The 14,737-nt window shown below is 47.5% G+C and overlaps 1 protein-coding gene across 2 annotated transcripts in view; it reads left to right on the top strand.

Moving 5' to 3' along the window:
- Positions 1–13,686, top strand: part of Dctd (dCMP deaminase) — a 29,352-nt gene extending 15,666 nt beyond the window's left edge. For both annotated transcript variants that reach the window (XM_048455793.3, XM_048455790.3), the window contains exons 4-6: positions 9,355–9,471; positions 10,806–10,902; positions 12,377–13,686. In XM_048455793.3, the coding sequence (XP_048311750.1) occupies positions 9,355–9,471; positions 10,806–10,902; positions 12,377–12,470 (308 nt within the window). In that variant the 3' untranslated portion in view covers positions 12,471–13,686. The remainder of the gene's footprint in view (positions 1–9,354; positions 9,472–10,805; positions 10,903–12,376) is intronic.
- Positions 13,687–14,737: the final 1,051 nt, after the last annotated feature.

Below are 14,737 nucleotides of genomic sequence, written 5' to 3'. Positions count from 1 at the left end.
AGCCGTAGGTAGGGTGTTGGCCCGGCTTAGCCATGGATGAAATGCAGTTATTTCTACATCCTCCCCCTCCTGACCTGATTGTGTGCCCTTAGCACATAGGGAAGCAATGTAATTAGAGTTCTGGGGGCTTTATTATCAATAATGGAAACACCACAGTCAGAAATGTCTTTAGCCCTAAGCACTACCATTGGGGCTAAGTGGCTCCCCTGGGTGCCTTGAGTTGTTACCAGCAGCTCTATTGAGAGGCAGAGGAAGGGGGTAGAGGATGGGAGGGGAACAGAACTGCGGAGGAGAGAAAAAAACCATGTACTCCTGTGGTCCAGCTGCAGCGTGCCTCCAGGGCCACCTGCTTACTCCAGGTCCACCCTAGAGGGGAGGAAGCGACACAAGCTTCCATTACAGAAGGATCTTGTGCATTGTGCCCTTATTGGATTCTGAACTCTGTAGGGTTCCTGAGGGTGGGGGGATTTTTTTCTCTCCCTGGTCAGGAGGCTGAAACTCAGACATACCGAAGTCCATCAGAGTCCTGACCTGAGGAGTTGGTGGGTGATGGACAGCCATGTGGGCACCGTAAGGGGGAGATAGAGGGGAAAGGCAGAGCTAGCAGCAGCTCTGAGAAGCGGGGTATGCTTTTCCATGAGTGGCCCCAGGAAGTCACTGCAACAGCCAGCGGGGCGTGGGCAGTTCGTGGATGCTATACCAGTTCCAGCCTTGCTCGGAACTTGGGGGACTTGGCAGCTTTTGAGCTAGGAGCTTGTGTCTTTTTGTTTTTCATTTTATTTAAATAACTTTTTTTCATTTATTTTACATACCAGCCAGTTTCCCCCCTCCCCTCTCCTCACATCACCTCCCCTTTCCCATCTACCCCCCTCTCCCCATTCACTCTTCCTTCATCTCCATTCAGAAAGGGACAGGCCTTCCATGGGCTTGCCCAAAGCATGGCACATCAAGTTAAGGCAGAACCAAGCTCCTCCCCTTACCAAAAGCCAGCTAAGAGCCAGGGAGAGGTCCTGCTCTCACTGTTAGAAGCCTAAGTAAGAGACCAAACTGCCCAGTTGTGCCTTCATTTTTAAACCTGGTGAACTTTCCACCATCATTTTCTAGCAGAGACCTCTCTGGGTACAGGGCGGAAGTAGAAAGTTAATAGATGTCTGTCCAGCCGGGGGCGGCTTTCTCTGAATTATCTTAGTTTCCTGTTTTTATTTCCACATACAAACTATACTATCATGTCTCATGCGAAATTGTGTGTGTCCTTGATGCTTGAAGGCTGTGAGGTTCTAGTCCGCGATCTTCCGAGGAGGAAGGTCACCGGCTAAATGTGGGGCTAGGAGAAGGGAACAGCATTAGCATGGACACATTGGCTGGCCAGGCAAAAATGCTACCCTTTGTCACCTCTGACATCAGGGAAGCCCCTGGTGACCATCTCCCAGAAATCCTCACCATGGCAGGGATCTCCTAGGGTTGAGCCATCCTTTCTCTGACTTCTGACTGGCCGTAACAAAGTCATTAGCATAATTCTTTCTTTTCTATTGCAAGGCTTTCTCCTCCAGGTTCCCGGGTGCTCTTCCTGTAAGTGTGCACAGAGAAAGGCAGAAGGGTGTCATTCGGAGAGACTTGGGCTTCAGATATTTGGAAAACTCTGATAACTAATCGGCCTGCTACTTCACAGTTATTAACCTTGCTATAGGAGAAGACTGGGTACAGGTGTTGGGGGGTGGGGGATCCCTTCAAGTGTCACAGCCAGCAGAGAAGTGATCCAGGTGAGGTAAAACTGAAACTCAGGTTAACAGTGTTATTCTTTTGGCCTGTTAAGGGGCAAGCCACGCCCACTCTCGGCGACCCCACCCCCACCCCTGCCCCACCATCTTAGACTCACTCTTACTGTTCTCCTCTTGGGGTTGTGTGCATCTCCCCATTTCCCTCTCTCTCTCTCTCTTTCTCTGTCTCTCTCTCTATCTCTTTCCCTCTCTCCCTTCCCCTGCCCTCCTTTTCCCCTTCCCCTTCATAACCACCTGAATAAATATTTCATTCTCACTCTACATGTGGTGTCTATCCAGTCTCTGTCTCCTGCCCGCCTGCTCTGTGAGCTCGCCGGCTGCTCACACGGCCCCCACAGTCGTCTCTGCCTTGGGACTAGAGTCCGCTGCCTGCCTACAGCTGCCGCCTGGGGCACGCTATCATTTTTTAAAGTATAAAAAGCAGGATTTGGCTGACCCTGGGTCAAACACTTCTAGAGCAGTGGTTCGCATCCTGTGGGTCACGACCCCTTTAGAGAGTCAACTACTCTTTCACAGGGGTCAGCCAGGACCATTGGAAAACACAGATATCTACGTTATGATTCATAAGAGTAGGAAATTGCATTTGTGAAGTAGCAATGAAAATAGTTTTATGGTTTGGGGTCACCGCCACATCAGGAACTGTATTAAAGGGTCACAGCGCTAGGGAGGTTGAGAGCCGCCGCTCACTGTGGAGAGTGGCAGCAGGCATTTTATTGTTAGCATATTTAAACAGTACAGTTTGGGGAAGAAGTTTCCTGTTGTTATACAACTCCCAGTGCGCTAGGAGGACGAAGGCTTGACTTCATCCAAACTCTTTGCAAAATACGCGTGACATGTTGTGCAGTGGCGGCGGCGTGCGCCTTCAATCCCTGCACTTGGAGGCCAAAGCAGGAGGATCTCTGAGTTCGAGGCCAGCCTGGTCTATAGAGCGAGTTCCAGGACAGACTCCAGAGAAACCTGGCTCCTAAATCAAAACAAGCAACAACAACAACAAAAACACAAGGGCCGAGGATCTAGTGTGGTTTCTGAGTGAGATAGCGGGGAGGTCAGCAGGCTCTGAGGTACCTGCGACACTTCCCTCAAGGGCGGGTTCTTCTGACTGAGAAACAAAGCTAAAGGTAAAAGTTTGGGGCAGAAGAATCTGGGATAAATGTTCTTGGTGAGGTGGTGGTGGGGGGCCCTGATTTACAGATAGCAAAGGTCACCTGGTCACTAACAGCACCCACTCCCAGCCTTCTGGGTGGAAACAGATACTCATTTCCTCTCGAGGAAACAGCCCTGTGTGGTTAACGTTCCTGGTGTCCCTGGTGGTCTGTGAGCACTCATACCTGCTGCGACACAGGTGTGACATTGTTTGGGAGCACATTCTGGAACCCTCGGTTTCAGGTGTGGGGGTAGCCATAAAAAGTGAGCCTCTAGGGTTGGGTGGAGTTTTGGGTAGTGGAGGCTGTGGTTAATTATTGACTGGAAGGAGAGGTATGTGAAAGTCTGGCAGTGACATATGAGGCCTTGTCAGGGCATCTTTCAATAATTAAGAAATAAGGAGTCGAAACTCCATTTTAGTTCTAGACGCCGAAGCCGTTCCTTAAATGGATCGCTGAGAAGCGTGCGCGCTTCCTCTTGGTGCCCGTTCCCTTCAGGCATCGCGCATTAGTGAGGGCAGAGGTGGGCATAGCCGTGCTCCTGGAGATGTGCCCCAACTTAGGGACTCTGACACTCGGGCACCCAGCGAGTAAACTCACTTAGATTCTAATTTGGAGAATAATGGCAAAGAGTTTGGTTGTCAGCACAGAGGTGGGGCAGCCTGTTAATAATGTGTATAAATCAGCCTTCAAGTGGGGTACCCCGTTTATATGTCAGTCCCTAATTGCAGGGTGAAGTCCAAGAAAAGAGAAATGGGGCTCCTGTGTTTCTCATCGTGTCTCAGGAGGAGACTAAGATTGTGGTGTGTGTGTGTGTGTGTGTGTGAGAGAGAGAGAGACAGACAGACAGACAGACAGACTGACTGACTGCCAGGTTATGTGTGTAGCACTTAGAATTTGTTTAGTATCATCTAAACATGTTTTATTTTTCCTATTTTCTTTTCTACTTGAGTAGCTGTAACAGTCCTGGTGTCTAAAATAGATGTTATATTAGTCTTACATCGAATACGATGGACGTCAAATCTATAAAATGTTGAATCTCTTAAATCTAACAAGGATGGAGTACATCCTGTTAATTTGTCAAACTTCCAGAGAACTGCCTCCATGAGACAGTGAGGATTAATCAAGCCCCAGTGAGAGCGAATTTGAAAAATACAGTTTTCTAATTATACAGTCTCTTCTCAGTGGGCCAAGGTTAATGCAGTTCTGACAGTAATAGAAAAAAGAAAGAAAGACCAAAGTGTATGAATTGTCTCATAATCACCTGAAACGGGCTTGATTCTGGTCGCCACGCTTTCTGTGCTTTGATCTGGTGTTTTCAGCACTTGTTCTTTCCTGGTTATATGATGTTGGGGTAATTAAAGGGTTCATGTCACTCTCTGTGTTCTTCAGAGATCTGCGTTATTTGGGGGCTTGAGTCTTTTCTTAGCTGTAGATATGGATTTCTAGTTAATAATGTGAAAATTCATCTTTTTTTTTGACACTGTGGACTGCCTTATGAATACTTGTTAAGCATTGTGCATCTTAAGTTCTTTGTCCTGGCCTTGTGTGAGTATAAAAATCTCATACAAGAACTGCCAGACAGAAGCAATCATGGTTGGTTTGGAGACGCAGGCATGCTGTGGGCTTTGCTTCAGGTTTTAAGGAGTCTTGTACCACCAGGCAAGCAAGCAGCACCTGATAATAAATTTATTTAAATGATTTTGTGGCTTCCTGGGTTTGGTTGTATGTTTCTGTAATCCCAGAACTCAGGCTGAAGAAAGGATTGCCTTGAGTTCAAGACCAGCTCAAGCTGCACGGTGAGTGCCGGTCCAGTTAGGACTGTAGCAAGACGGTGCCTCAAGAAACAAAATACCACGGAGAGACAGACAGACAGACAGACAGACACACACACACACACACACACACACACAGAGCAGGGCTATAGCAAGACAGTGCATCAAGAAACAAAATACCGCAGACAGACAGACAGACAGACAGACAGACAGACAGACACACACACACACACACACACACGACAGGGGCATGAGAGAGAAATAAGGGTGTTAGAGGCCAAGACTCAGATCAGGGAGAAGAAAAGAGAGAGGAGGGAAAGGCCGTGTGTGGAGGGCGGGGTGTTAATGCGGGGAGTGGTTATGACTAACGAATGTTCTATGCATGTATGACAAGGGCACAGTGAAACCTATTGTTCTGTATAATTAATATGCCCTAACCCCCCCCCCCAATTGGATAGAAGAAAACTCGAGGTTCTATCTGCATTACAATGAGACAGTTATTTTTAAAATTAGACTAGCAGTTGTTGAAATGATTTCTTCTTTAGAAGGAAGTTAAAAGCGCCGAGCATCTGACCTCTGCTGAATGAATGAGGACTGTGTACGGGTTGAAGGAGAAGGAGGCCGAGAAAGGGAAGCCGGCACACAGCTCCGGGAGTGAGGGCTGCAGCCTTGTGTTTGGCCGAGAAAGGGGCCCCTGTTTTGTTAGTGAGAGCCTGCCCTGGGGAATGGAGGAACGAACCAGGATGTTAGCAAAAAGTCAGAAGGCGCTGTACTTCATATTTTAAAAATTGCTTTTATTTATTATTACTATTATTATTATTATTATCTCTGGGGAGTGTCTGTATGTGGGGTGTGTCTGGGTGTGTGTATGCACACAAGTGTGGGTGGTTATGGCTTATGTGTGACGTCTGGGGACAGCCTTGGGTATCCATCTGAAGATATTTTCCACCTCATTGACTTCAGCCCCATTGACTTGGACCTCAGCCCCATAGACCAGGCTAGCTGGCCAGAGGGCTTCTAGAGATCCGCTTGCCTCCTGTGTCTCTGTCCTTGGGATTGCAGACGTGCACCACTGTGCCCAACCTTATGTGAATACTGGGGAGCTGAGCTCACAACCTCACTTTATCAACTGAACTGTTTCCCAGCCTGCTTTTACCTTATTATTTTATTTTATCATTTTTAATTTGTAATAAACTTTCCCAGGGCTGGTATTAATGGTGCAAGCATCACTCACCTTATTGAAAGCTCACAGGCCTTCTAACGCTGGGCAAGCTGGGTGTTGAGCACCGGAGCTGTTCCTGTTGGAAGCCAATCTCCATTCCGTTTCCTAGGGAACATTTCCAAGCTGTGGGGAGAGAGAGATACTTGGACTTGTGGCCTTCCTATCCAGCACTAGGACAAGACGGGTTGGGCATGTGGGTGTGAAGCGAGCTTTCTGGCTTGAAGCATCTTTAGGGATCACCGGCTTTCAATGCATGTAGGTAGCTGAGAATTAGGCCCCAAGCATTCTGCTCCGGCGCACACTAAGCAGATTGAGTGAGTGGACGGTTATCAAGTTGGTCTGTTATCCCTCCTTAAGGACAGTGTGGGGCTCTAGGCCTGAGACCCAACCGAGGGGCTCTTCACAGATGGATGAAGCCGTAATACAGAGGCTGTGGAGACCCCTGCCTGTGTTAGGCTGGAAAGACATAAGGCCTGAATGAGGCCCTGAACGGAGGGAGTGTGGGAAGTTCCAAGGTGGGAGTGAGATGTGCAGGTCCAGGCTGGGGAGTCTCTGGACCCCTTTAGTATTAGTCAGATAGGCCTTGGTAGGAAGGGGTTCTGGGGAATAGTATGTCATGGTTTCTGTCGTGGTTTCTAAAGTTAAAAGGAGGGGTGCAGGACTAACAAGAACAGTTAGAGTAGGGTCTGTCATCCCTCTCCTCAGAGCCCACGGTTTCCCTTTTGGTTGTCACCTAGGCATTGGACTTTGAAGGTGCAAGCTTGTGGGTTGGGAGCTGGCCTGTGTTCCGACAGTCGTCCACCTTACCCAGACAGCCTCATCTTCTCTTAATAAGCAACTTCACACTTTTCATCCTGTGACTTTCGAGAAGATACAGGACGTCTCCTTAGAATCCTGTGTCTTATTTCTGTAAGCTGCCCGTTTCCTGCCATGGCAGAGGGTCCCCAGGGTGCTCTGTTTCTTAGGGTGATTTTCACGAATGAGCTTCAACTTCTAATGATAAACTTTGTTCCGGACAGCCTCAGGAGAGTTAGACAAAAGATAGTTGTCATCACTTGATAATTCTTACAGGGGAGGATACCATAATACTGTGTAATAGCAGATCAGAGTCTTGGAAGTTCTGAATAATATTCCTTAAAAGATGAACGTGTGCCCTGGCAGGCTTGCAGAGCAACCGCTAGTCCGGCAGAGACAGCTGTGGGTCCCTGCAAGGTCCCCAGGGGCCATGTCAGAGCAGGCGGGAGCGCATCCTGGGCAGGCTGGCTGTGGGCAGGCAGGCAGGAGACAGAGACATGGACATGTAAAATGAGATTAAAATATTTATTCAGGGGGTTATGGAGGAAAAGGGGAGGGGGACAGAGAAAGAAAGGGAGAGGGAGAGAGAGAAGACAGAAAACACATGTGCACACACCAAGAGAGGGAACAGAAAGAGGCCAAGATGGTGAGGAGAGGTCAGAAGTCACTGGGAGTGGGTGTGGCTTGCCCCTTAAAGGGACCAGAGAACAAAAGGAATAACATTGAATGCTAACTCCGGCACCATTCCCAGAACACTTCCTAGATGGGAAAGCCCATTTTTGATATCTGAATAGAAGAGATTTTTTTTTTTTTTGCTGTTTCCCAATGTCACCATTAATAATTGGGAATTGCATTTCCTTCTTTATTTATCCAATAAATACTTAACACCATTATATTCCTGGCATGGCATTAGACTCTGGGGGAAACTACAAAGAACTTAGAAGGCTGAGCTCTGTCCCCAAGGGGGGGGGGCATAAAGGAAACAATTATATCTAATTGTTTTTAACACTGAGCAGTGTTAATGCATCTATCCTGTCGTCTTGGTCACTAGGGGAGAAGGGGCCATGGATACCTAAGTCCACTGGCCATGTGGCCACTCCAACCCTTTCTGAGCTCTCTTCTGTCTTCCCATGGCCTTAGAGTTTATCCGGCCGTGATACTTGGGGAACAGGACTCAAGCCCCTCTGGCCAGCCATTGCTCTCTGCTGGTCTGTGATTTGGTGAATCATTATTTCTTTAGTTGCCAGAGAACATTCCCTTTTTCACTCATGGCTGAGAATTCCTCCTCCATGGAATCAGTTCCTAGTTTGAGGATGTTAGTATGCCCAGACATTTCCTGAGAGAGCTCTCGCTTAGCTTCCCGGTAAAACACTGCCAGGAGACTGGTCCTTCATCCTTCTGACCCCGAATAGATTCTCAATAAATGTGCCTGACTATCTGAGCAAGTAGTGATTGATGCCCAGGGTCGTGAGCCTAGGCCACCATTCACCGACAGCCTCAATGGGTGGAAGTTGCATGGGGAAGCTGGGGCAGGTAGAGGAGATCTTTGAAGGGACCCACATTGGTTTTCTAGGAGTTACATGTGGTTTGAACTCTGCACTCTGCGGGTGCTTGTTTTAGTATTGTGTGCATAGTAATATGTTAGGGATCTCAGAGAATCCTGTAGAGCAGGGCTTCCCAAAGTTGTTTGCACATTTGAATCATCTGGGGGATTCTCTTCAAAGTTCCCAAGGCTAGACCATCGCTCTCCAGTTTGGAACACTTACTAATTTGGACACTCCCCCTGGGTAAATGTTTGAGTAATTGTCCTAAGGAGCGTGCCAAGGTTGTTGTAGAGCGCACACCCAAAACCTTCAGTGATGCTACCCAATGGCCGGGCAGAAAACCTGATGGGCAGTGGAGGGATTCAAAGCTATTTCTTTGCTGGAGTTTTCTTTATTTCGCCCCTGCGATGAGGGGGTAGCAACAGCTAGCCTAACAGAACAGGGAACTGTATCAGCTTTGGGAGTATTGAGAGAAAGGAGGGTGCTTCTTTTGACCTTGAACTCGGGCAAGGATGCCTCTGTGATCCTTTGGAATCATTGGTGGGTGGATCTGTGTGTAGAGGGCTTGACTGCTCATTGCTCTAAGGTGGATGAGGGTGTTTTTAAAATAGATAAAGAGCTGGTTGTCTATTGGCTTTCTTTCTCTTTTCTTTTTCTTTTATTCCCCCTGTGGGCTGAACATGATGAGGGGACTCAGAATAGAAATTCTTGGCTTCACTTCTTGCTCTTGTGTTCTTATGCCCCCCTGCCCTCTTAATAGCTGTGCTGAATACCCCTGTGTGTGCAGATCAACACACAAATGAGCCGTTTTATGTGGGCAATTCCATACCCCAGGGTCTCGTGGAGCAGTGAGGTATTGCTCCACTTAGGGTGGGTGGAGGTACTTGACCTCAGCCCCTCCTGGTGCTCTAGGTGCAGCTGCCGGAACAGCTTCCTCCCCTGCTAATCACCACCCGGACAGACCACGGGGCCCTTACTTTGGTGGTCCCGGTATTGCTGTTTCTAATCAATTTATTCTTATTCTGTGCTGTTTCTGAAGTGGAGACAGAATGACCTTTCATGAGCTGCAGCCTAAGCCCCTCTCCTTCCCTTTCTCAGTGTGCCATGCCGAGCTGAACGCCATCATGAACAAGAACTCTGCGGACGTGAAGGGCTGTAGTATCTACGTCGCCTTGTTCCCATGTAACGAATGCGCCAAGCTCATCATCCAGGCAGGTAGGAACCAGGCCTTCCCATTTGTCACATTTGCATTGGAGCCTGCTCCTCAGCAGCTCCGTGCGGGCGTGTTTGATCTTAACGCGGTTATTGTTTAGATCTAAATTAATTGCACTATCAACTTTGCAGGGTGTTTCCCGTGTTTTGTTTTTGAGAGCTGCCAGGTATTCTAGGGCTAATTGCATCCTCTGTGATTCTTAGCATGTTTTTAATTTAGTTTGCAACTTCTTAAACGGCAAGCTGCCAGAAAACAGCACAGGCATTGCATGTAATTACTGTCAGTTTACCGTGCTCTGACACATTGTGCATAGATTAGGGGGGAGGGAGGGAAATGAACTTCTGTCAGGAACAAGGTCAGCTGGGAGTCTCTATATCAAATTTTAATTTGTACCTAATACATGGTAGATATTTGAGACTCTAAGTATACCTTTGCAGATGAATATCATGAGACTCAAATGTTATCCTGAGCTTTCCTCTTGTGTAACATCTGCCATAAACCTACCACGTTGTATTCTGTATATTGGGCCTGTATTTGAACCGTCACATCTAAGAGTGAGCTACCCTTTATCTCCATAAAGCTCTCAGTTGGAGACTTAAAGACTTAACATGTTTAGCCAGATGGGTGGGTTAAAAGGATGTGTGTGTTCACCATGAGCCCCTGGGGTGTCAGAAAGGAAGCCGGCTGAAAGCAGACCACAGCCACCATTCAGGGGCAGCATGGGTGCCCATGAAGCTGCCGCCATGAACCTGTCATTTTGGGGTGCTTCCTTAGCCGGTCGTAGGCAAAGAGATTTGCATCCGATGCGTGCATAGAGCGCTGCGTGGAGTCATCCCTTCTGAAGGGAGTGCAGAGCTGCCCTCAGGAGAAGATGCTTCGGGGTCCTGGCAGAGGCTCATGCTACCCGGGGACATCATCAAGCAGATCTGCCCTCCACAGTGATGGCAGAGCCTTTCTTGGAGGCCTAATGTCGTTGACCTCTGGATTGCCCAGCACCCTCCAGTTACCCACCTTAGCCTCCTGAGTTGGGTAGATGTTTGGTGAACAAAGAATAGTTGCTTACCTGTCGTGAAGAAGATTTGTTAATTGGATGAAGGCTTGACACGTTTTCACTTTGCATTTGTATACTTAAAAACAAAATCCATAAAGCCTGGAAGGCAGATTAAATGCAGTCCCCTCTGTGGCCCTGGGAGGCCGCAGGGGAGTGGTTCAGTAACTGGACATTGTCTGCAAGCTCCCTTGGAAAAGGTAATTAATCATAGGCGCGGGTTCTGTCTCTTTTGCCTGTCTTTCGCATTTTGTGTCCTGGCTTATCTTCCACTGTTATTTTTTTCAGGAATAAAGGAAGTTATTTTCATGTCGGATAAATACCACGACAGCGAAGAGACAACGGCCGCTCGGCTCATGTTTAAACTGGCTGGGGTGACGTTCAGGTAGGTTGGGGACTGGGTAGAAATGCATGTGGCCCGCCCTGAAGTCTTCACGCGTGCCAGTGTGTTTGGAAATGTGGCGGCATGTGCCTCTAAAGATTATTGTAGGTATGGAGTAATGAGAAAAATATCTGGAGATGTCCTGTTTAGTGGTTGTATTTTAATATTAGTGACTTGCTAAGGCTTAGACTAATTACGCAAGTGGCAAGAAATTTAAAAATTCACAACTTTTGTGCTAGTCCTGCCAAGCCTTTATAAATTTTGCATATGTAAGGGCTCTAGTGGAGATAGTTTACGATGAAAGCTGCCTGCCAGGGTGAGACACTAGGAATTCTTCTCTGAGCAGTGTTTTGAATTAAGAGCAGAAGCCCTTCCGATTGCTGTGATCATCTTTGCAGAGGGGGGATTATGTTTTCCTTGTACGTTTTGCCGTCTCTTATGAGCAGCAGGAAGTGGTTGCTAGAATGGGGAGTTCTACAAAGCGTCACCATGTCTCTGGCCAGCGGGGATAAGACCCGTATGATGGGCGACCTGCATCTAAGAATGCCCCATGACATTCTTAGAGATGTGCAATATTTTATTTGTTTTCTGAGACCGGGCCTCTTTATGAGTAGGCCCTGTCCCTGAGCTTGCTATTGTAACCCAGGCGGCCTCCTGCCTCAGTTTCCCCAAGTGACACCGCCCACCATGCCCAGTTGGAGATTCGATTTTTTGCATGATGCATGTCTTGAATTATGGTACCTTATGTACCCTAGTTTGCTTTCTGTTGCTTTGATTAACCACTGACTGAAGCTAACTTGGGGAGTAAAGGCTTTGTTTGGTTTATGGGTTCAATATAGTCTAGCATCCTGAAAGCTGGGGCAGGAAGTAAAGTCAACCTGGAGGCAAGAACTGAAGCGGAGACCATGGAGGAACACTGCGTACATGTATTTGTTTCTTTTAAAAAGCCTCCAAGTATCTTCAGTTATGGTAGACGTGTTGAATATGAAAATGTAGAAGACTTATTATTTGCTTCTGTGGAGCTTGATGTAGAAAATCTCCCCCTACTTCAGTGAGCTGTCTTTCTGTATATATCAGATGCAAGAGGAAGTGTACTGTGCTTGCTTTGGAGCGCCTCTAGTTGGCTGCAGAGATTTCCTAGAAAATGAAATACATTTGACGGGGAAACTGTAATCGGATATCATGTTGTGCTGCTAACTTGTTGGAAATCCTTTGACTCCCGGATAATTCATGAACTCAGATAGTTGAAGAACACACAAGCCGAGCCGCCCCATGCCTCGTTCTTGTCTTAGTCTTGCCTGCCCCGTGTTCTTCTCAGTATGGGGCACTATAATTGGCTCCTATAGAGATAAACTAGCAAGTGGATCCCGGGATAGTTCTTCTCTCTACACTGGAAATACTGTTGAAGCTGAAATCAACAAATTACTTTAACTACTCATTGGATAACTCCTTTACATATTTTGTTTTTCACGTTTAGGAAATTCACACCGAAGTACAGCAAGATTGTCATTGACTTTGATTCAATTAATAGCCGACCGAGCCAGAAGCCTCAGTCAGTTCCGCCTCGTTAAGTCCCCCAGAAGGCGGCTCGTCTCCTCTAAGAAGCCGCCGGTGCCTTTCATCTCGAAGTTGCACATAACTTTTTAATAGCCAGCGTAGCACATGTAGACGTCTAAATAATATGAACCCTTGAATCTTCCTCACTTTCCCTACTGTCACCTGGATCCACGTCTGTTTAAGCTGTGGATTTAGTTTGAAAAAGAAACTAAGGGCCTACCCCCGGGGCTGGAGCGAAGTCCTTCCCCATCCACTGCCAGTGTGGCTGGGATGAGGGTCAGGGCAGAGTGTCTGCTTTTGTCATTCCCCAGGTTCCAGCAGCCGCTCCTCGGTGCTCCATGGGCCAGGACACACAAATGCTTGCTTGTGTTTAGCAAGAGTGAGCAGACTCATGGTGATGTCAACATCTGGCCCAGATGAAAGCATACCCTGCCACATCCTTGGAGAAACAAGCAGGACCCAGTGTGACCGTAGCAGGAAATTTTCTGCTGCGGAGTTGAGGGGAGCTGTCACCCACCTACCCAGGGAAGGTGAGGACGGCCTGTGTCCTGGCAGATGATCAGTTCTTGCTTTCCCGTCACACGCACAGCCGTGGCATGCCGTCCCTCTGGAGGTTAGCGACCCCTGTGGCTCCAGCTTTTCATCCCTGGTTTGTTGGTCATGTAGCACTGTTAAATTGATCCGAGTGACGAGTGGCTCCCCGAGGAGGCTGCCTATCACTCCCCCTAGACCAGGCTCTGTTGGTGACAGCTGGAGTTGTATGACTCAGTGGTGTGGGGCATCCCCCCCCCATCCCTGCTGTGTGGGAACATCGCTCCTCCAGGTGCCAACATGGTTCATTTCCAAGGGCACCCTACAACCGGAGGGTACGTTAATTCCTGTCCTGTAAGAGAAGTGTGTGTTTACCTGGCGGTCGTCCATTCCGACCCGCTGGGGATTGTGCCCTGTTTGTGTCTTCAGCCACACAGGCAGCGTCTCCTTCATCCGTGTGGTTGGGGAATGTTCCGCTGTGTGCTTTGTTTTTAATTTCATCTAACTTCTGTTAAACATGCTCAGTGCCCTTGACTGAAATGGTTTCTTTTAGGGAACTCTTATTTTTTTTGTGGGTCTTTATTTTGTCCCGGAGATTTTTTTTGGTTATGTTTTTTACTCTTGTGTTACGGGGCCTTTTTGTAATTTGGCTCTTTGCCAATATTATTAAAATTTTATTAAAACCTACCAACACTAAAACATGATCGTTTTTATGTTGTTGTATATACTCAGTTCTGCTTGTGTTTTTCTTTACTGACTGCAAAGCACATTACACAGGTTTGTCAAGCTCAGAGACTATATGAACTATGAATGCCATGTTCTTTCCAGCATTGGGGTTGGGGATGCTTTTTTCTTTTTTTAAAGACAGTGTATAATCTTTTAAAATTGTGGGGGGGGGTGAGTGTGTACCATGCCACAGTACACAAGTAGGGGTCGAAGAACTTTTTGGTCATCGGTTCTTTCCGTCCACCTTGCTCTGAGGCAGGCATTTCTCTTGTCCTTGTCACGACTCTGCACACCTCCGGAGCCTCACATGCGGGCATGCTGTCACCTTCAGCTTTTTACAGGAGTTTAAGGGCTTGAACTCGGGCTCGAGCAGAGTGTGTTTCTACCAACCGAGCCATCTCCCTGGTCCCTGGTTCTCTTTTTATGACTGGATTTCAGTGGTAGGAAAAGCCCGATTGCTACCTTGTTTCCATGTCTGTCTCTGGTTAGCGCTTCTGATGGGCCACAGATCTTCCTTTGGTCATACTTCAGGCCCCAAGCCCTTCCACTCTCCCTTCTCCGTGACCCTCCTTTTTTTCCTCAGTGGATTTCTCTTTTTCAAACCTTTGGTTTGCTCATATATATTTAAGACCAAAGGAAAGTAGACGAAATCAGAAAAGAGACAAAGATGGAATAGATGTCTAGTTTTCTGTTGCTCCAAGTTAAAAGTCCCTTATGTAGATAGGTCTAGGGGCTAATAAATCACCAGTACATTTATTTTTGATTAATTTTGATGCCATGTTATGTTGTTATCTCAGTTACGTTGAATTGTAGTGGAAAAAAAAAACTACGTTTTTCTTTTCCTCTCGGAAGGAAGGTAGTGACAGGCAGTGGCTGGGTTGCTTGTGGGGTGATAATGCCGTAGATGTAGGTACACAAGTCTCTGCTTCTGGACCCTTGCTGAGCCTGGATTCCTGGTGACTGGGTTGTAGGTAATTATGTCTTGGTCTCCGCCGACACTCCAGGAGTGGAATTGTCCTGTCCA

This window comes from Myodes glareolus, chromosome 23, assembly GCF_982192425.1.
Source record: "Myodes glareolus chromosome 23, mMyoGla1.1, whole genome shotgun sequence".
Classification (NCBI taxonomy): Eukaryota; Metazoa; Chordata; class Mammalia; order Rodentia; family Cricetidae; genus Myodes; species Myodes glareolus.
Note: the sequence above shows the minus strand (reverse complement) of the source record. Positions and strands in the feature narration are given on the sequence as shown.